This window comes from Cynocephalus volans, chromosome 4 (assembly GCF_027409185.1).
Source record: "Cynocephalus volans isolate mCynVol1 chromosome 4, mCynVol1.pri, whole genome shotgun sequence".
In the NCBI taxonomy this organism is placed as follows: Eukaryota; Metazoa; Chordata; class Mammalia; order Dermoptera; family Cynocephalidae; genus Cynocephalus; species Cynocephalus volans.
This window is the reverse complement of record NC_084463.1, coordinates 134459586-134483153: the sequence shown is the minus strand read 5'-3', so window position 1 is coordinate 134483153 and position 23568 is coordinate 134459586. Positions and strand designations below refer to the sequence as shown.

General features: G+C 43.8%; 1 protein-coding gene across 2 annotated transcripts in view; it reads right to left on the bottom strand.

Moving 5' to 3' along the window:
* Positions 1–20520, bottom strand: part of LDLRAD3 (low density lipoprotein receptor class A domain containing 3) — a 231769-nt gene extending 211249 nt beyond the window's left edge. For both annotated transcript variants that reach the window (XM_063095443.1, XM_063095444.1), the window contains exon 1: positions 20441–20520. In XM_063095443.1, the coding sequence (XP_062951513.1) occupies positions 20441–20486 (46 nt within the window). In that variant the 5' untranslated portion in view covers positions 20487–20520. The remainder of the gene's footprint in view (positions 1–20440) is intronic.
* Between the last annotated feature and the right edge of the window lie 3048 nt (positions 20521–23568).

Sequence of the window (23568 nt, the reverse complement as noted above, 5' to 3'; positions counted from 1 at the left end):
CTTCCTTGCTCCTCATGAAAACAAAAACCATAAGCGAGAAACAAAAAGCTAACAAGCTACCAAGCCGGAATCCTCATGGTTGATATATCGTTAAAGACTTTTAAAACAAATAAACCAGGACTTGGTACCAAGTCAGTGATGTAAATATTTTATCAGTGGGTCTCTCTGAAAACACAGCACACATGCACGTGGGCCCTACATGCCCCCTCCCTGGAGGAGCTGGTTCTACCAATTAGGAGCCCCGTGGGCCACTCTGAAAGCAGAAACGTGTTTACTCAAGATGTACACCTCTGGTTCCAACATCTGGCTGCTTCCAGCTGAGCAAAAACTTCCAGAAAGGAAGCATCACAGGCCATATTGAGACATAAAGCCTGAACGGAGACTGAATCCTGAGCATCTCAACACCGGGGCTTCCCAGGAGAGCCAGGTGAGACAGCACAGCCAAGCAAGTGCTGAATAAGTCATGGGCACAGCCTTTTCCCCACCTCCCTGCTGGAAACCAGAACACCCGTCACCACGATCAAAGCGGCTGCCCACAACTTCTGATTGACTTTGACTGAGCTCATTAAGTCATAAGCTTCTGCAGAGTGGATTTTCTCCATGGATAATGCTTGAAAATTAGGAATTTAAGTGGCCTGGGAGAACCCAGGACCCATTAACCAACTAGCCAGTCAGACCTTCCATTAAAAGAGAAAAATGGATAAAAACCTGAAAACCGTCCTTGGGCAGCTGTTCAAAGAGAGCATTGAGTTTTCAGGGAAGTCCACTGGGGTTCACACTAACGTGAGCAGGGAAGCCTCCATGGACATGAGGTGAGAAGAGCCTCGACAGAGAAGGCAGAGGCCAGGGTTCGAATCCGGACCACATCTGGAATATGAGGGATCCTTCCCCCTCTCTCAGCTCGTTTCCTCAGGGAGAGAAACTACAAGAGCTCCAAGATGCCATCCCTTGCATAAGGCATGCAGATTCCACAACCCAGACCTGCATACAAAATCAGGAAGGCAAGCTGGAGACATGCTGTGCACTCAGGAAAGGCTTGTTCATACAACAGAGATCTGCCTACAAGAGAGCCCCATCTGCCAGTTACCAAATGATGAGGCTGCACAGGAGGAACAAAACCAACAGAAACTGTCACAAAGTCACAAGATAATGACATAAATCCCAAAGGGAAAAGCAAAAGTGTTCCGACACTTCACTATTGTTACTCTAAATAAATTAAACAGTAGCTGAAAAGGTCATACCAGCATGCCAACGCCATCCCAGTTAGGAACCCACGTAGAGGCTAGAAGATGAGGTCAGACTTAGTCTAAATCGCAACTCTGCGACTTGGTAGTGAGGGGTCCTGGATACATTAAACGCCCAGAGCTTCTGTTTCCTCATGTGTGAAATGGAAATAATAGTCTCTCTGCCCCAAAGACTTTTCATGAGGATTAAATGAGATCTCTCTTATCACGCACACCTGGTGGGTGCTCAATAAACGTTAGACCCTCAGCTTGTGTGTTCTCTCCCTCCTCTCTCCAGCATTTTCCAGCCAGTTCTATCTTCACAAAGGCCTCCCCAGCTCCCCTGCACATAGTGAGGGCTTCCTGCCCTAGAACACCCTTCCTGAATCCTCAACACTCACATACCTGAACACCGATGACCTACATCCTCCCACAGCCCCAGCCACTGCCTGGAACCGCCTTCTTCCCAGTCAAGCCTCCAGACAAAACAGCCTCTACCAGCAGTTCCCAAATGTGAGTTACAAGAATACCCCAGTTCAGTGATCAGCGACACATGTAGAAAATGAAAGAAATAATGCAGCAGGCTCTTCTTAGAACTAAACTTATCCTGCTTAAAGCCATTCCGAGGATGAGCCACTGCTACATGTTTGTATTAAAAAGTGATTTCTTTCATAAAATGGTGATGATATAATAGAAGGTGATTTTTTTTTTTCATTGTTCTCATTTGATCAAATAAAAGTAGGTAATCCAGCCTCAGGAGCTCAGCTTTTTTTTTCATTATTTCACTGGCCCATAATACCAATGTCCGGGAATTGCCAGATATGCTAATCAATTTCATTTGGCTGCCGGCACTTCCTCCCTGGCTCAACTTCCCCACCCTAATTTACAAATGCAGCTTCTGCTCTCACCATTCACTGAAACTCCAAATCTAGGCCGTCCCCCTTCCAGAAACATCTGACAACATAGGCCAGGACCTAGTTACACTCAGATGTACCACTGCCTCCAAAGGGGAGGCCAACCCCAGTCTTTCTAAATAGAGCTTTGATCCAGGCAAAGTCTTCCCACTGCCTGTCACACAAAGCATTGGTCGTCCTCAACACCACCCCGCCCACCAATGAATGGGCTATGGAGCTGGAAAACATCGCTCTTGCCCAAATCCCAGCAAGGTGCTTAGTTTCTCTGAGACTCAACCTTCTACTGGGTGGAGCCAATATCATGATAGTCCCTACCTCATAGGGATCTTGAGGGGATTCAACAAAATCAAGTGTGTAAAGCACTTTCTCAAGTGCCAGGGAACTAAGTACCCAATAGTAGGGAATGCTGTCAGCAGGAGGCATATTCGTAGCAGAGTATGTCCTCTTTACAGCTTTATCTCCCACTGCTCCTGAAGATTCCAGCAAAACTGTAATATTTGAGGTTCCTCAAATATGCTGCAGACTTTCCTCACCTCTGGGACTCAGCCCATGCCATCCTGGAATTCCATTACTTCGGGGACCCTTTACCATCTCTGTATATTCATTACTACTAGAAGAAACGTGGTCCTGCTGTGAAGTCCAGCAGCCTTTGGTCTGTGCCACTCCGGTCTCACTCACCACACTACTGTACAAGGCCTTACTCAGACCTCTGTGCACGTTTTCCCCCTCTTCATAAACTCTTCATTACTTAAGGTCAGGGGAGAACTCTGCATATCCAACCATACCTACCGCATTGCCTTACCAGTAAGTGAGCAATACACAGTTGTTCTAAAAAGCCAGTGACATAATCCCAAATAAGTCACTTTAAAATAGATGATAAGCAGATACAGAATGAAGACCTGTGATGTCCAGTGCTGAATATCTTCCTAGGACCAAGGCTAGCAATGTTTACACGTGGTGTTTATACGTGTGCACACACGAGCACACAATGTGTTCATCCCAAATCTCTGGCAATGCAAGTGAACGGTAATTAAAATTCTAATCCAATAGGGTTTAAATTCATTGTCCTTGGGGCCTGGCCCTCCCCCACAGTTCTGACTGTCAGTATGTGATCCTACTTTGTTCTCCCATTAATAATTACAGTTTTGTACTTCTGATTTCTGCGCTGTTTTGATTATGACTTCTTTTGCTTTAATCACCATTTCCAAGTGGCATCGTTATTTATTTATTTTACAAAGCCAGCCTTTTACCCTCTGTTTTGTTCCCCACCCACGTTGCCTTCTTAATCCACTAAATGTCCTTTTTATGGTGTCCTATGTATGCAAATACCTCAAGTCTCAGAGGTTTTAATTTCTTTCCATTCTGTGCTCCTCCTCCATCTCTCAAAAAAATGAAAATGATTTAAACAGGAAAAAAACAGTCACTGTGTCTTCCCCTAAAAATACTTAGAGAAAGGGCATTTCTATTTCAAAATCTTCGAGGTTCTTCAGTCCTCTGGAGGAACTCATTTAAAAGGAGGTGCTCCAGAGAGCCCAGGAAACTTAATGAGCCTCCGAGAAGCAAGCTGTTCATCCCTCGAAGTCAGTGCAGAACCAACATATAGAAAATTATCATCAGCCGCTTAGTCCGCATGATGGCCCCACAGGGTGAGTATACCCTTTTCAATCCAAAAGTTAGGATGGAAAATGGTATTTTCTGTAGAGACAAGAGACTTAGATGAGCTGTTTCAACTAGCAGGAAAATTATAATATATCCGAGATTCCCAGGACTCTGCTTCCAGAATCTTACTTAGCACTGACCCTGCAACATGCCCTAAGTCATGAAAGAGAAATATCCCTTAGAACTTATAGACAAGCTCAAGTTCAAACTCCAAAACTTTAAGATTTCAGAGCCACCAAAGGGAAAAAAGCTATTTGAACGTATTTCAAAAAGACTAAGAAGGCAAAGGGAAGAACATTCCAGGGAGGGGGAAGAAAAAAGAAACTTTTTAAAAAGAGTCACAAAACCCTGATTTCAAGTTCATGGTTGGTACCAGAAATCTCAGGATTCAAATTTTCGGGAGGATCAATAGCCCTCATCTCTGTTTTAAGACCACAAATGGAATCATAGTAGTCCTTGCTCAAAAACATTCACATTGCTCCTAGAATAAAATTCAAGAGCCTTAACATGGCCTGCTGTACAAACTGAAGCAGAACAGAGGAGTCTCTAAGTAGAAACTCACACATTCACTCAACAAACGTTTACTGAGTACCCCCTTACTGGCAGCACTGGGCTAGGCTCTGGGGATCTGAGATAAATGGCACACCCAGCCCTCACACCCCATCTCAGAGCACGGATTAGTAATGTGTATTGAGTAATCACCATGTGCCAGGCATGGGGCTAAGGACCATGTGCATGATCTCATCTACTGTCCGCAAGAATGCTAGGAGACTGTTCTTAACCTTATCCCATGCTATGGTTTGAATGTATCCCCCAAATATCATGTGTTATAAACTTAATCCCCAAATTCATATATTGATTAGTGGTGGGGCTTTTGGGAGGTAATTAGGATTGGATAAGGTCATCAGGATGGACTTGGGACTGGTGGCTTTATAAGAAGAAGAGACCTGAGCTGACACACACACTCATGTCCTCTAGACATGAGACGTTCTCTGCCATGTCATGACAGAGCAAGAAGACCCTCACCAGACGCCAGTGTCATGCTCTTGGACTTCCCAGCCTCCAGAACAGTAAGCAGTAAATCTCTTTATAAATTACCCATTCTCAGGTATTCTGTTATGCAACAGAAAAAGATCTAGGATATCCCCCTTTTACAGGTAAAGCGCCCACTGAGGCAGAGTGGCTCTGTCACTGGCCGAAGGTCACAGCCAGGATCTGAACTCAGACCATGTAGTTCAGGAGCCTGCCTTCTGGACTATCACTCCCCCACACCTCTATGGAAAATGAAACCCAGAGAGTGGCACCTGATTTTCTCACAATGTGGCACCCTTGGTTCAGGAGTCTCAGCAGCCTCAGAGTGAGACATCCACCAGGAAAAGGGAGCACAAAACTGTGGCTGGCCACCTGCTAAATGCTGAGCCATGGAGTGCCCAGAATCCATGTATGGCAAACATTCTGCTCTCCAGCAGAAACAGACCTTATCACCAACCCTAAGGTCCAGAGTCCGGGCCTAGAAATCCTTGCCACACCAACAATGGAATAACCACCTCCTACCTACCAGTGCCAAACTACCACAGCATTCTCCATCTGTATCCACTTTGTGGGGCAGGCCTGGCCACAGCCCACAACTCCCCTCACTAGTAATCAGGGGAAGGCAAATTAAAACCACAGCAACTTACCATTTTTCTCCATGGGGAAACTAAGAACTCTAAATTCCAAATGGTGGAAGAGAGGTGGGGAAACAGGTGCTCTCATAAGCCATTAAAGGGAGTATAAATGGGTAGGACCATTTCATAGAGAAGTTGACAATGCAGACTCCAGTTAAAAATGTGCAAAGCCTTTGATCAGCAATTCTACTTCAAGAATAATATTATAGAGAAAGTCCTGCTATTATGCAAAAGGATTTTCACTGTAGTCTGGCTAGTCATAGTAATCACCTAAATGTCTTGTTAATAGATGAATGAATAAACTACAGTATATTCACACAATGGAATACTCTACAGCAGTTAATGTAAATTACCTCTATATATGGCAACATGGATGGACCTCACAATCATAAGAGTAAATTTAAAAAGCCAGCTGTAAAAGTATAGGCAGTATGATAGCACCTATGTACACTTTAAAATACTATGCATTGGATATAGATGCACATATAGGTTAAAAACATGAACAGAAAGGATATAAACTAACTCGAGGATAGTGGTGACCTCTGGAATGGGAGAGAAAGTAATGGGATAAGGGGAAGTCTTCTTTTAAAAAGAAAATCTGAATTAAAATGTCATATGTTAAAAATCCGATAAATCTGTGTGATACACTAGTGTTTGTTATATTATTCTCAGTTCTTTTATGATGTTTTGAGAGATTCCAGAATTTAAAGTAATTAAAAAGTATGTATTTTAAAGCACCCAAGTTACTCTTACAATTACCTAGATTTAATATCCATTCAAGTATAGTAAACAAGCATAATCAACTGCAATATCGTGTGTTAAGTTCAACAAGAACAAATACAAGGTAGAGGCACCTGTTATTAAGCCAGAGATTAATTCTGTGATTGGGAGTTGGAATACGGGAATACAGTTTTCTAGAAAAAGAGACTCACTAGCCAGGCTTCAAAGGGTGAATAGGAAGCTTTCTCTGAGAAACCGTCTACAAACAGTCACAACCTTTTTATTAAATATTAATAGTAAGACCAGACAGCAAACAGGATGGTCACACACTATATAAGACTGCATTTAGAGGTGCAGAAATGAACGAGCTGGAAGACAGCATTCCTTCCCAGTCGAGCTGGCCAGAATCATTTGCTAAAAATCCAAGGAGTCACTAGGGCACCAACCGTGTTTATTTGTGCCAGTTTACCCCACTGGCAAGGCCTGGGTGCCTAGAGGCCCGATGCTGCTGGGAGGGGCAGGGGATGGAGGGACCAGTTATTGTAGAGCCTTCTTACGAAGTGTGCACCAGGGTATGTATGCAAACTAGATGAAAGCATCACCCACATTTGCAAATGACTCAAGAGGAGTTTGGGCTGTTACTGCTTATTTAAGCAGTATATGGTTTTCAGCCTTTCTTCCACCCCGGTTTCCCACCAATCTAAATGAGGGAGGGGGCGGAATGGCTGCCTCTCCCCCAACCCTTGAAAATCACTGCTGTAAAATGCAGGGGGTAGTTCATTGATGGGAAGAAGTAGATTGAAGTTTCGAGGACTGGACAGTCGTACACTAGGCAACAAACAGGCTTTGGAACAAAAAGCAACAGTAACACCAATGACCAAGCCAGACACCCAGGAGTCCTGATAGAACCTACAGGAAAAGGAGGGGACTAAACAATTGACTTACACCAAATCTCTAGCTTTTGGTGAGTGGAGACAACTAAGGCCAGATTTGACTATTTTTACAAAAATAAAGAAATGACATGGTGTGCCCCAACCACCATGGGGCAATTTATGCCACACAGAACGATACACACTACAAATTTGAACCATTCTGTTTTGTAAGAATTCTCTTTACATATAAGAATTATTGTTCTAGAGTAGTGCTATCCACTAGAACTTTCTGCAATGATGGAAATGTTCTATATCTGTGCTATCCAATATGGTAGCCACTAGCCACATGGGGCTACTCAGCACTTAAAATATACAGTGTGACTGAGAAACTGAATTTTTTAATTTTATTTAATCTTAACTAATTTAAATTGAAGTAGCTACATGTGACCAATGGATGTCTATTGGAGAGCAAAGGTCTGTAGCACCCTTGTCATTGTATGTGCAGTACTTTAGTATGCTGACCCGATAACTCACCCCTAGTAGTAAGCATTTTATTAGCTTCCAGTGTTTTGCCACAATAAACAATCGCGCCTAAATATCCTCACAGCTGAACCTTTGTATACATCCCAAACTATTTAATTAGGAGAAAGTTTTAGAAATGGAATCATGGCATTAACAGGTAATTATGTTTCTAGGCTTTTCCTACACATTAAGACCACTCACTTACATAAAATATACATGTACAGCATTTTACGTTTTACCAGCTGTTTTCACATACATGATTCTCACTGGATCCTCATGACTATCAGGTAAAATCAGGCAGATCAGGTAATATCATCCCCTACGTAGTGAAATTGAAAGAAGCTGTGAGAAAGTATGTCACCAGCTCAGTTAGGTTAGATGATTTTTATAGCCAGCATCAAAGAAAACACCCAGGCATTCTGTAATGTTGGACTATTTGTCCTCCCAGGTTAGTTTAACATGGAAAAATGCCTATGCTATAGTCTTAAGTAAAAAAAAAAAAATTACAGGACATGAAATTCTATTCCATGTGTGATCAAAACTATATAAAATCAAAAATAAATAAATAAACCAATGTTTTAACAATCTTTAGGTTATGGAACTGTAAGTTATGTGTTTCTACCTTTTGTCCAAGTTTTTATAATAAATCTGAGTATTACTAATAAATAACCAACATTTAATGGGCAATCATAAAGGCTAAGTGCTTTACATGAATTATCTCATGTAAAATATTTCTACATGGTAAAGACTATTATTCCTATTCAGAGATGAAGACATGACAGACTGAAAAAGTTTAAGAAACCTAGCCAAGGTGAAGGCAAGGAGGTGGAATCTGAACCAAGGCTGACTCACTCTAAAGCCTGTATTCTTACTCAACACATCAGTGCTTCTCAAACTTTAATATGCACACGTATCACTTGGAGATCTTGCTAAAATGCAGATTCTGATTCAGGTGACGCTGATGCTGCTGATCTGTAGACTTAACTGAGTAGCAAAGCTCTATACGATAATCCATATACTACAAACTTAAAAAAGAAAATACATTGTACTCAACCAGGAAAATGATTTCTAATAATTTAAATAATGTAAATGCTTAACAATACATAAAAGCAAAGATACACTTTTCTTCTTAGGCCCTCCGTTCCCATCCATCCGACAGGCCCAAAACTGCTCTTGTAAATTCCCACCAGCAGATACCCCCTCACCCCCCCCAACCCCCACCCCCGGCAGCCACTGGTCACTAAGCCCGACTGAAGCTTAATCAACCTTCTCATCTCATTAGCAGGGAGGATTTTATCCCCAAAGCTTCCATTAGCAAACACTTCTGCAGATCCAGGGAGCAGGTGTGTGGAGGAAAGGTCCCTGGGGGCTCCCCGAGGACCTGGTCAGATCCCCCATCACTCCCAACTGCGGACACTTACCACCCACTCATCAGCACCCTTTAGAGCTGGGCATTTCCCTATTCCCATAGACTTTTTCTTTAAAACATTAAAACTATGTATTTTCTAAATATTTTAACCTTCCAAAACTTGGCAAGCACTAGCTAATTTTATACCTGAAGAACCTTCAACACCGTTTTTCATTATGTTCCTAATTCTTCATGTCTTTTTATGTGGGATGATCAGATACTTGTTGTTTAATGAACCTTTGGCCATTCGCAGTAACCCTGTTTATCTATCTTAATGTTAATGCTATGAAATTACTTATCTGATACCACAAAAGCAGCCCTTGCATAATGAGTTTTATTTCCCTAACTTTTCATTCTGTTTATATCTCTTCATTTTTACTATGCCTTAATGAACATGTATAATGAACAGACGGGTGATTTTTTTTTTTTTTTAAAGAGTAAGTGACATTTTCTTTTACATTTAGTCTTATAATTGATGTATGTATGTCACCCTCCATTTCCCTCTAAGAATATACTTATCGATGCGCTTCCTTCCTGAAATCCTTTGTACGGTTTCACCAGCAACTTTTTATTTCCTTTTAAATTAAGCCAGAATATAACCTTCAATTTCTTACTATTTAATATTTTTAACACTGATATTTTATAAAACAGAAGTGTTTTCATTTTTTCCCCTTGGAAACTTCTCCTATTCATTCGGTAAACTATGTAAACTCTGCAAATGGAATTAAGATGCGTAGCAGTTTTCATTAACCTGTCAGAAACCCTTTTATATGCCACATAATGTATTTGTCTAATTTATCACCCAATTTAAAATTGCTACAATCCATTTCCCTCTCAAAGGCCTCTTTCTCTTTTCTCTTTATCTTTTTAAGCCAAGGGTATCTCTTCTAAAAACGATCTTTGCAAGTCTTTGAAGATCAATGAGACGGTTCCAAAATCTCGAGGAGGAGAAACAATTTGTAAGCAAAAGGCGAAGTTAGCTTGACCAGGTAAATTTCATTCACCATGGCCTCATCTGACTGTCCCCCCAATTCAAAGTCACAGTCACACATCTTTAGTGATCCCCACCCCGCCCCACCCTCCGCCATTCCTTCTTCTAGGTAACTCATAGGAAACCCTATGGGTGCCTGACACTATGCCAAGCACTGAGGCAGGTGCTGGGGTACAACAGCAAACACGGCAGATGTCAAAGAACACAACAGACCCCATCCTGCCTCTTGGGACTTTAGTCACACAAGAAAGGAGAAGAGTCCTTTTTTCTGTTCAGGATTGTTGCTGAATCACATTTTATGGGTACTTCCAAAAGATGCTGGACAACGTTCCTTTCTCTGAATACATATTCCAGTGTTTGATCATCTCCAATTGCTCTGATATGTTCATTATTCAAAAACTGAACCACCTTATATTTTCAACATCCATTAGCTTTTCTTGTATTGTCATCACCATTAACTTGGGTAACATACATGAACCTTGGGAATGCTAAATCTTTACCCTACTGTATCACTGCCGCCCTTCACCGGTTCCACCAAGGCTATAGTTCCTCTATGACATTTACAAGATTAGTTCCATCTTTTATTAATGCAGAATATTCCTGATGCAAAAATCATTCTTTACAACTTCCTCTCTTTTATAGTAGTTAGTATCAATTCCTTCCAATCCTGCTTCCGCAGGTCCCTGCCAGCTGGGCTTACTTGCTAATACCACACTTTTTAACCAAACTTATGCCAATGTTTTTATAAATCTGTTTTTGAAATACCTTGTTCAGTTCTGTTCTGGAATCTCTTAGCGTCAACCATTTTTTACAGCTTTCACTCTGATGAAATACCCTATGTTGTTAATCACTCTTCCACCTTCTCCCAAACTCCCCCATTTTATTTTTATAATAAAAAACAAGTTAAATTTAGAACTTTCCAAACCAATCAAAAGGTTTTTTCAACTGACTGTTGAACTATGAGTGTGACTGGGGCTCTTTTTTCAGCCACATCCAATTAGTTGAACGACTCCTGAAGAACACTGCTCTGATTCAAGGCTAAAGCTGAAGGAGAAAGTTCCAGTAATGCCATCAAAGACGACACACTTCTGACATTCCCAAAGCTAACCTCACTAGGCCTTATAATGAGAAGGGATTTTTAAAGCAATAAAATTAAACACTCCTTATGCTTTCATTTCTCTATGCCAACAAACACACAAGTGTCCTATTGCCACCTGGAACACTGGCACCTTGAGTTTGCAAGTCTTCTAAATCAAGTTATTCATAAATTCCACGTCCCTCCAGCACCCGGATGCCAAAGGCTTGTTCCAGAGTAAGCTAAACGGCTGCCCTCCTTCTTTGTGGCTGCTCTCCAGCACAGAGGACCTCGTCTGCACACTGTTCTATTTGTCTGTCAAAAATCCCCGTTGGACTTGGGCACCAGTGAATTCACTCAATTTATCACCAGTCTTCTGATATCACAATGACTCAAAAGGAGAGTATGGTTCTCGGTTCTCTGTAGAGAACTTGGGAGTGAGAGTTTAAAACCCTGAAGTTCATTCTGGTTGATACAGGTCTTGTCTATGATTATTAACACTTTACAGACCAGTAGCATTACTTTCATAAGGCACCACTGCCCACAAGAGCTCCCTGGTTTGAGGTAACAAGATGGTGCCAATTACTTCTAGCTTCTTTCTGGAGCAATACATTAAAATTTCACCTTCCAGAATAAATGATATCAATCACTAGTTCAAAAAAGTTCTTCCATACATGAACCATACAAGCTTAAGCTCAGGGTCAGAAAGTAATTTTTAAAAAATTTAAATCTCTCTTTTTATATGAGGCATTATCATCAGCACTACATTTTTGTCTAAAAAATCTATTTCTAGACTTTTTAAACTGTGGGCCCTTCTATTTGGCACCCAACACTATTTGAGGGAAGTAGTGACCAAAAAGAAATTGCTTTTGGTTAGTATTCCAACAAAATATTTCCATCAAAGAGAAAAAAAATTCTCCATCAGTAATATATTCAAAGCCAAGTCTCAGGGTGCTGAAATAATTTGTTTATTGTTTCTTTTGATAAATCAAGCCTCTAGAAAGGCCAATTTAAATGTCTGTAATGATAAGTTCTCCTCACAGGGGAATGGCAGAACATCAGTTTCAATCTGCCAAAGACAGGCCATTTGAATAAAAACAACTTGGGATGCCTCCTATTCCAATGGCTCTCAAACAGATCGTTCTATACAAGACAAGCATGGAATCAGTATTGACATCACTATTCAATGATGGAATTCTCCAGCACAAGCTAGACAGCACACTTCCTTCTTCCAACAAATACGGACTTAAGTGTCTACTCTATGCCAAAGCAGAAGAGCCAGTGGATAAGAGCACTGGTTTAAGTTGTGCCAACTCACATGCCAACTCTGAAACCCCCTCTCATGGCTGAGGGCTTGGGAAAACTACTTAACCTTTTAGTTTCCTCATCTAAAAAAATGGCAGAGCATACCACCTACCTAAATAAACTGCTGTGAAAATGAAACAAGATCCATCAGCAGAAGAAGCATTAGATAAACTCTAGCATACACATATACCAGAAAGATGTTTTTAAAGTGGTTTTTTAAAAGAATGAGTAGATATACAAGAGCTGAAAGAAAGATGGCCAAGAAGACACACATATTTGATATCGCAACATCTCCAATGTCAGGATGTGCCTCACAGCCAACAGCAGCTTCTGACAGCACGGGGCAGGCGGAAGCTGTGATTTATCAGTCACTGGTGGTTCCCGGGTGAACTCGGTCACAGCCGTTTACGTATTGTCACTTCCATTGAGTGCATTGTTGACAGTGCACAGGTAGAATTTACTTGCTATTGAGAATGTCTTTTAAAAGATGACACTAAAATTTGGCACTAAACTGAAAAATAATTGGGTACACAAAAAGGAAGGGAAACAATGTAAATTTGATAATAACAGTGAACTAAATATCTATCGCTGGAAAAAATGACTACAGTTCCATATCTTCTTACAAAGCAAGAGCCAAGAGCTTTAAGAGACTTAAAAGAGGAAGATTTTCACAAATGGCTAAAGCTGTAGGACATCGTGCTTCTGAGACAGAGGCTAAATGAAGTGCCGTTCATGAGCTGAGCTAGACGCAAGGGAAGGCAAGAGAAATTGCTAAATGCTCTGGAATAGCTAGAATGTCTAAACAATAGGAGGCAGGTGTGACCTATTCATGTGGCTCAAGGTAGAACTGGTGAAACACAGTAGTTAAGTAAAAAAGCAAGTCAAAAACCTACAAATATAGACAAGTATGAGTTCATCAAATTAAGTCTGGATGTGTGTATGTGTATCTATACATATATATATATCCATGTTAATTAGGCTAAATTGATATATGCCAGACAGTTAATAGAGTTACTTAGGGGAAGGGAGAGACATGTCAAAAGAAGATGAAGGGAGATTTTAATGTTTTATTGTCATTACTTCTATTTTGTTTGGATTTTGTATAATAAGCATGTACTCAGTGTACTATTTTTGTACTATTTTTAATTCAAGAAGATTACATCAAAATAATGCATACACAGTGCTTGGTGCCCTGCCGGACAGAGTAAACCTTCAATGAGTGGTAGTCATTATTTACTCTCCTGGACACCACAAAAGAAATAAGAAATATGACATATGCATTTAACAGACGATCCCAGCCCTCAAGGAGTTTACAATCTAGTAGGATTAGGGGCTAAGAGAAGTTTATATATATATACATACATACAGTGTACAACCATAAGATAAAAAAGGCTATTGTCCAAAAGCCACAGAAGAACGTTCTTGCTGAAATCTCAGAAAACTAGGGCTAGAAGCATCTTAGAGCACCAACACACATACTCCCACATTTTATCTGGAAAGCTAAAGTAACACACTAGGACATGTGTCATCACCTCTGAAACCCGTTCAAGAATGACGCACCGATTAAATATCCCCAAAGATGGGGTTTCCATGTTTGCTGGGGCATTGCAACATCTGTGCTGCTCTGTCCCCATCAAGGTCCAAGATCTATCCGCATGTCTCACATTTAAAAATGCCTCTGAGATACCACCGGCAGGAAAGAGTCTCTAGCCTTCCCCGATGATGAAAGAAGGCAAACAATCTCATTTCCATCAGCTGATCATTGGGTTCTTCAAGGGCACAGAACAAGTTTTACACGGCTTTGCACCACCGTAGCACTACACAGTGCCTGGGTGTGGCAGAAGTGGCACCACACTAATGAACAGCCAAATAAAACTTTAAGAATTTTCTAGTTACCCAAAGACAAAAAGGCAAGTGATTACCACATGCTTGGAAAGGAAGAGCTCCTCACTAGAGAAGGCTTTTTAAAGAGGGCATGATTTGAGACAAATGTGCCTGAACGGGGACAATGTGCACTCCTCTCTGGAAGCCCAGCATCCTGCGAAGTCATGCACGAAAGACAGCAGCAGACAACATATGTGGCGTGCAAAAGAGGAGGAAATAAAAAACTCAAGGAAGGCTGGGATCAGAACAAAGGGAAACGACAGCTGGAAGACAAAGTGTCTTAAAGGAACTCAAGTGCCATAAAACAACATGGAGCCTAACTTTAAAGACTTTACAGAAGAAAGTATAAGATGAAAACTTCTAAAAACCAGCTTGCCGCTGGTGTGGACGATTTCCCCAGCACCTGCAGAACCGACTCAAGTTGTAAAGCCTTTTGATGGCAAGGGAGAAGGAATTATGGGGAGGAAAAGGGGAGTAGAAAAGAACAATAACTGCTCTATAGCCTGGAGGAAGGGGAACTTCCAGGGTTAAGATTTCAACACGCAGCTCCCAAGGCAAACTTTCAGAAAGCTTTAACCCTCAGGGTTGATGAACCTCCCAAGTTTAACTCTGGGGAGCCAGGTGGCTTTTGGTGTCAGCTGCTTTCTCAGCCTATGTCTCTCCCAAGAGAACCCAATCTATAATCGAATATTCCAGAAGTTTTCATGATGGCACAAGGGGGAAGCAAGAGGGAAAGGGTCAGTGCTGAGGGCACTGCTAGTTAAGAATGTGTTTTCTCACTGAACTTGCATGGCTGCAGAAACATAAAGCAGAAGCCTGATGGCCACTCAGAAGTAGGATGCCATCCTGACCCACTGCACCCAGGGGACAATATTAAAGGACAGTATTAGGATGGGCAGTAATAATGCTCAAATGCATAACAAAGGGGATTGCTCATACTAGACTAGGGGTTCTCAGCCAGGAGCAATTTGGCAAAGTCTGGAGACACTTTTGGTTGTCACGCTGGGGGGTAAAGAGGAAGCTGCTACTGGCATCTAGAATCAGTGGCACCATTGAATATTTTACAACGCACAAAACAGCCTCCACAACAAAGAACTATCCAGTGCAAAATGTCAACGTGCCAAGGCACTGAACTAACCCCATCCCTGCAACCACTTCTGTAAACCTAACAATCCTACCTCAAGCAAACATTCGCTATCCCACCAACCAAGCAGTCACACTGTCATAGAAGTCCACTTAATATGGTAAATAATATTAAACACCAAGCAAATGATGTGACAAACAAATGGTGAATCTTCAAATTACCTGGCCAGTCTTCCAGCAATCATTTGTAAGGATCCTCCTCAGCATCCAAGTGAGTACAATAAATTCTTTTATAACAATTACAATGGAAGAAAGCAGTTACACACACACACACACCAACAGCCATCGCATCATCCCCCTGGTTGTCAAGTAGAGGCATTGGCAAACAAACAAACAAACAAAAAAAAAAAAAAAACCCCTGCATGGTTAGGATGCCCCAAGCATTTCCAAATATTCCAAAGAGAGAAAGAGAATAAACAAGAAAACGCAGCAACCAAAACCATACTGTCCCTGGGGCAATCCCATGGCTAAAAACAGTTCCATCACTCCAAGACACATCCATAGTATACAGTATCTTTTATGTCTTAATTATGAACTACATTAAACATATAAGGGGGAAATATAATGATAGAGCTCAGTGAATGAAAGTGAACCCCCGTGTAACTACAGCTCAAGTCAAGAAATGGAACCTTGGAACCATCTCCCTGCCTAACGTGCTTCCCAACCATGCACACAGCAGAAACATTAGGGTTGTTTTGACAAAAGTTCCATCTTCACTCAAGGATTCAGATTTCTTCTATGTATTCACCATGAGCATGAACATGTCCTCCAGAGAAATTTGATGTCTGCTGAATAAATTCAGAGCAGTGACCACAAAGTGAACAGATAGGGGCACGGAGACAGCAGCATTTATGGATACAATCCCACTGACTGTGTTAAATCACAAAAGCATTTGGGAAGAAAGCCATAGAACCACTATGCAGGAAACTTGCAAACAGTGGGAAAAACCCAGGTTGGGGACGAAGAGAAACTTAAGTTAGGATCCAGGCTTCAGCCCTTACTATGGTACCCTAGGCATTACTGATCTCTCCCGAATCATAAAACAACTTCCTGCCACATGATATCGTTGGAAAGTTTCAACGCGATCAGGTGTTTAAAGTGGTGAGCAAAGCATTTCACACTCAGGAAATGCTCCACAAATACCAGATTCCCTTTCCTCCCCTTACCCATACATACAAACAGGCAAGGTTATAAAGGCCAAGTCTTTAAAATGAAATTATTTGATTAAAAGCATCCTAATCCCCAAATTCTCTGAACTGCTTTATGACGGTCACAATACAAGCCCACTTTCAACTTATCCTGGAGACTTTGTCCAAAAGGTGTCTAAACGGGTCTTCAAGGCCCAGAATTTACCATCCCACCTCCCCTGCTCACATTCCCTACCCCACTTATCCCAGGGCAAATGGCCTAAGTGGGCTGTCAGGAAAAAACATCTCACCCACAGCAGGGAGCCTTACTGGGTCTCTCTCTGAAGATGAAAAGTAACAAGGTGTGTTTATTTGTACTTTGGTGCACACATCCTCAGGCTGGGCTGGGCTGGGCTATGCATAGCTAGTTTAAAAATATATAAAACCCACCCATCACACCATCAAGCAGATCGTTCCAGGAGAAAAGGTTAATACCCACATTCCTGGGAGTACACATGGGGAAATCGAGCCTTTTCACTGACAGAAAGAGAATGTCAAGGAGTCCAAAAAAAGGTCAGCAGGGCAAGAGGTGAGAAGACCAACCACCACGCTACATGGCCACCATTAGAAATGTCTCCAGACCCACACGCTTAAACCCACCAAGTCCACCCACTGGAGGAAAACTAGACATCAGATGGCATCATTCGGGCTCAGTCTCTTGTAGGATACATTAAAAAATTACAGTCAAAATCAATGCTTCCCTTCCCTAACACAAACGATAAAAAACGAAGGAAGAAAAAAACATACACGTGGTGTCTGAGAAGGTTCCTGAATAAGAAAGGCCTCCAAATTGCTTGTGGAATGTCACCGGCCCCAGCCCTGAAAAGACCCAGGACGGAGAGAGTAGCACTCGACTTTAATCCCAGTTTCTTCATAGGTTATCAAATGGAGACAGAAATCTACAGTACTAGCTGTCATCTTTCTTGCAGAAGAGGATCGAGGTGTAGGATAAAGTACTGGCTTTTATCATCTCTCTTGTTTTATCAACTTCCCAGAAGAAGATCAAGGTATAGGATATGGGGTACAAATGTAGGGTATCTGGTCTGGCTGTGAACCCCAAACTGAACAATGCTACGTCCTCTAGGCCTTTTAGAAAACAGGGAGTTGTTCCTTTGCCACATGCATGCCAATCTACAAGAAAGGTGATGTATTAGTTCATTTTGTTGCTTATAACGAAATACCTGAAACTGGGTGATTTATAAAGAAAAACATTTCTTGCTTACACTTTCTGAGGCTGGAAAGTCCAAACTCCATCTGGTGGTGGCAACAGCGACCCAGGGGTCTCACATTGCAAGATGGTGGAAGCAGAGAGAGCAGAGAGAGAGAGCGAAAGGCAGACTCTCCTCTTCCTTTAAAGCCCTCAGAACACCCCTGACCACCACTTTTAATCCATTCACTACTGCATGGTCCTACAACCCAATCACCTCTTCAAGGCCCCACTTTACAATTACCATAATAGGATTTCCCACCCTGTTAATAGTCACAGTGGGGGCTAAGTTTCTAATATATAAAACTTGGGGGATACAATTCAAGCTTCAATGAGTTTTGGGGGTACATAAGTCAATCCACTACAGGTGATATTGCAGACATCAAGGGAATGGGCTCAAAAAGGAATGCCCCACAAATGTTACGACGGCAAAGCTGGAAGAGTCTACAATGTGACCCAGCATGCTGTTGGCATTGTTGTAAACAAACACAATAATGGCAAGATTCTTGCCAAGAGAATTAAAGTGCGTATTGAACATATTAAGCACTCTATGAGCCCAGACAGCTTCCTGAAACACGTGAAGGAAAATGATCAGAAAAAGAAGGAAGCCAAAGAGAAAGGAACCTGGGTACAACCAGAGCGCCAGCCTGCTCCATCCAGGAAGCACATGTTGTGAGAACCAATGGCCAGGAGCCTGAGCTGGGGGAACCTAGTCCCTTTGAATTCATAGCACCATGGTACTGTAAAAAAAAAATACAAGACCAAGACCACTGTACTGTAAAACTGCTTCTCTTAATTGAACAGAAGTCTGGTATCCCCTCCCCCAAAGAAATATTGAAAGCAAATACTGTGTCCTAAAAGAAAAAGCCCACAGATAATGAAAAACCTTTATTTATCTGGGATGGTTGAGCTATTCCTTGCTTACCACCCCCCATCTCCATGATGACTATTCTATTCTTTTTAGCCCTATTTGATACGTACACACACTCCCTTTATATTAAATAACCAGTACTGACCAGACAGGGACAAAATTAACTTTACGACTATTTTTACAAAGATAGAGACTAAACTGAAACAACCCAATACCAACCGGGAAATGAAATAAATAATAGTCTCCACTGGGCCACAAGTAGCTGTCTGATGGCACACACGAGCCGGCTTCCAGACTGTCCTTCTCAGTGTTATGAGGGGACGCACCAGGGATATGCAAACTGAGTGTGTGAATCTGGGCAGGTCTTCCTGTCTGAGATGCCCTGGAAATCGGCCTGCTCTCACAGCCTCCAAATAATTCACACCTGCTCTGGCTGCCCAATGCCCCCTTGGAACTCCCTCCCTAGGGTGGTCCAATAGCTCCGAAGAAACAGGGCACTGTGACCCAGACCTGGTTAAAAATCCACAACAGCCACCAGGAGGCCTATTCCTTCACTGGAAGCCAAGCAAACCCACAGACATCTAAATGGAGTTTCAGAGGAGTGGGGATGATGTCATACCAGGTCTGAGAGAGGGAGGATACCCAGAGGATGTCTAAGACCAGGGACTTCAAGAAAGCCGGGAGACTTCCCTTCAAAGCACTTACATATCCAAGAGACAGCTCAGAATGAAGTGAGCCACAACTTCCCCGACAAACACACCACCAAAGACACTTCGACAGGCAAGTTGCTAGGAGCATTTGGGGAAATCAGGCATAAATTAGACACGTGGATAGCACAAAACGCCAGGAAAGCAAGCTTCTGCTGAAGAAAGTTCACTGGGCCCTGTCACCCACTTCCTGGGCATCCGCTGCCCAGAAATAAACATCAGGGGCCAGGGGCGAGCCGAGCCAAGGAGGGGCAGCTGACAGCTGTGGCCGGCGGGCAGGGGCAGAGGAGGAAGGGCTCCCAGGCCGGAATTCGGAGCGTGCCCACATCAGCAGAAAAGTTCCTGGGAGCCTCGCGCTGTCTAGCGGGGAAGGAGGCTTGCTCTCTCCAGGCCCCCAGGATGCACGCGCTGTGGTGATGCCAGGTTCAAGAGGCTGCCAGATAAGGCCCCGGGGCCTCTCCCAGGACCCCTCGCTGGTCAGGGCGTCCCCTGCGGGACGAGTGGGGGTGGTCAGACCACTTAAGTAAAGGTCTTGCTCCCAGCATCAGTGGGAAAAATTAATAATTTTAGGTCCGGCCCCGCTTCACCTCACTTTGCCCAAACCAAACACAACCCCAGCGATGCTACTCGTGCCGCAGTGCAGGTGGGGAAACTGAGGCACGAGCACGCCAAAGACTAGGGAAGAGGCCCCGGTAAGGCTGGCGCGGCACCGAGCGCCCGGGCGACTGGGAAGATGGGTTCAGGGAAGAGTTCTCTCCTCTCCCCTCCCCTCCTCCGTTCCCCAACACATTCAACACACACACAGACACAATCGAGCTACGCCCAATCGGGGCAGCCGCCGGGCTCCCCGGGGCCGGGCTGCACACAAAGCCCCGCCCGCGTGCACACAACCCAACACAACACAACGCGGCGCGCGCTCACACAATAGCACGGCGCGCACCCCGCGGCGGCCCCTCGGCGGGGTCCCGGCCAGCCCGGCGCCGGGGTCCGCCCTCCGTGCACACCCACTCCCCGAGAAGCAGCCCGGCCGCCGCGCCCCGCACCCCGCACCCCGCGGGAAGTGCGCCCGGCGCCCCCCGACTCACCAGCCGCGCTGCTCAGCAGCAGGAACAGCGGCCCCAGCAGCCACATGGCGCGGCCGCCGCTCCCGCTGCCCGGCTCCGTCGCTGCCCCCGCGGCCTCGGCGCTGACCCCGCCCCTCGGGGCGCCGGCCCCTCCCGCCGGCCCGCCCCCCGCCCTTCCCCCGCCCTCCCCCCCTCTCGCCGGCCCTCTCCCTCCCTCTTGGCCCTCCCCCTCCCCCTCCCGCCTCCGGCCCCGCCCCGACCCGCTCCGAGAAGTTTTGCAAGCGCCTGGGCTGCGCGTCGCCGGCCGCGTCCTGCCGCGGGTGTCCCGGCTCGATGGGGCCACCGAGGGGGGCGCGGAGGGTCGGGCCTCTCGGCCTCTCGTCGCCTCCCGCGTCCGGCTGCTGGGATCTCAGAGCAGCCCGGGCTCTGTGGTCCGCCTCCTCTTTCTCCCCCTTTCCTCCTCCTTCTCCCCCTTTCCTCCTCCTGTGCCCCTGTATCCTCCGAGGATGCGGCGCTCACCACCTCCCAGACCCACACTTGAGTTCTTTACTCAACTACGAAATGAGTTTACACCAGAGAGGGAAAGGAAATGTTGGAATAAAGGGCCAAATCTTATGAGAAAATATGTAGTTTATTTTTAGTAGGGAGTGTGGAATCCGGCCAGTGCTTCTCAAGCTCCAGTGTGCACCCGACAGACTTGGGGATCGTGTTAAAATGCTGACTCCGATCCGGTAGGTCTGGCGTGGAGCCTGAGGGTCTGCATTTCTAACGAGCGCAGGTGACTCGGGAACCACAGGTGGAGAAAAGAGGCTGACGCCTTCCCTGCACACAGCATTGGCTGCGTGGGTTATTTCATCTGGATCGTGTGCACCTTGACCGGTGGAACGTGTGGGCTCCAATTTGCAGAAAAGTTAAGTGAATGTAAAGGCAGACACCCAAATGCAAAAAGAACAGTTGTTGCTCCAATGCAGTTGGGGCTTCCAGGCAGCACCCGTGAAAAGTCCCAAGGGATTTAATGGTGGAAAGAAGGGAATGACACTTTTGTGCTCCAACCTCTCCCCACTCCATCCCCCAAAAAGCAAAAGCAAAAAAATAATGCGTATCATCACCAAAACCTGAAAACAACTCAAATGTCCATTAATTGGTGAATGGGTAAACAAATTGTTATATATCATCTAATGCAACATGGATGAATCTCAGAAGATGCTAAGAGAAAGAATCCAGCCCCAAAAGAGCCAAGGGGGAACAAAACTACAAAGACCAAAATCAGATCAGTGATCACCAGGATCTGGGGTGGGGGAGTGGGATGAGCACAAAGGAACACAAGGGAACTTTGGGGGGCAGTGGAACCGTCCTACATCTTGATTGTAGTGGTGGTCACAGGACTATATATTTGTCAAAACTTATAGAACTGCATCCCTAAAACCCACCCCTAAAAAGGGTGAGATTTACTGTGTATAAATTGTACCTGTCCGGAGGTGTCGGGAGTGTGTGGGTGCTGGGGCTGACTACTTGTTTTGTTTGTTTTTATCGGAACATAACTGATGGTACATATCTGTGGGGTACAGCATTGAATATCAATACCTGGATGCAATATGTGATGCTCAAATCAGGATAATTAGTATATTCAACATTATACGATGTAAATCTTTTTTTGTGGCCCTTTACCAATTTCTTGCTAACTCCTCCTCCCCTGACGGCATGCACTGCAGACAACCTCCAGGATGCCTGAGATTCAATGACTTTACTTGTTAATTACCTGCTCTAGTCTGAAAACATGAAGGCTAAAGTAGGTCAGGTCAAAATTTAAAATACCAATGATGGTTCAAGATAATGAGAAAATGTGATGCAATGTAGGAAAGTTTAGCAAGTTTCGGATTACAAAGTGGTTTGTCAAGTATGGAAAACAGAAGTAAATTCTCCAAAAGATTTCGCAATCTGGTGTTTTATCCTGGGACCCATGATCACTAAAGTTTTATGCAAAATTTCCTGTGTTTGTGGATATGTGCATTTTCCCAGAAAGTACACTGGGAAGAGGCCCCTGCCTTTGATAGCAATACTAAAAGAGGCAAATAATTTCTTCTACAGCTCCTCATTTGCCTCCAAACTTTAGGAATATGGAAAGACAATGGACCTGACCCAATGCTGTTGTTCTTGGGCACATGAACTTCAACTGCGGGAATGATTTAGTGAGCCTGGCTTACTCTCCACATGTTTCTCCCCCCCACCCCCCACACACATTCACTTTTAAAAAACATATTAATGTCTTTGAAATCATTTGGACAAATGTAAAGCCCTCTTTAAGTTCAGTTATTGTTTCTGTACTTATACTAAGTCATTCCCAACATCCTCACTATGTAAGCTGGGCAGGAGATTAAACCACTTTTTGGTACTTTATTACTCTCCTCTTTCCCAGTTCTTTAGAATTCTATCAAAAGCACAAGATACTCAGTTTTCAGGAAATGTGATAGGTTCCAGTGCTAATTGTTCAGGTCCTGTGGGCCAATCACAATCTTTTTTAATGTTGGTTTAATAAAAATCAGAATCAGGCTGCTTTATGTCTTATTTACCAAAAGGCAGACACTCATCCTTGCATGTGAGCAATGATTTCACATTGCTGAAGGAAGGAAGAAAGATTTTTGTCTCTCTGTGGTCTTCGATATAATACTCTGTACTTTCTGTACATTTTCTCATTTTCTTCTCACGGCAGGCCCAGTAACACCACAGGTGAAAATAGCACAAGCTGGACTTGAACTCAAGTCTGTCTGAGGTGTGCTCCGATGCTCATTTCAGTTGCCACATACTAGCTCTGTGACCTTGGGCAAGTTATTAGCCTCTCTGAGCCCCAGTTTCCTTATCTGTAAAGTGGGGATAACAAGAGCACCTGGATCTTAGGGTTGCTGTCAGGATTGAAAGAGATAATGTTTGTAAAGCCTTTGGCACAGCACCTTGCACATAGTAGTTGCTCAAGAAAAGTTAGCTTTTTACACTGCAAGGCAACTGCTGTGGTAGCCACCTTCCTAGATGGCTGTCAAAGATCCTCACCTTCTAGAATCCATGCCTTTGTGTAGAGCCTTCCCACACTGAATGGGGCTGACCTGTGTGACCAATAGATATTGCAGAAGTGACAGTGGGTAACTTCCAAGGCT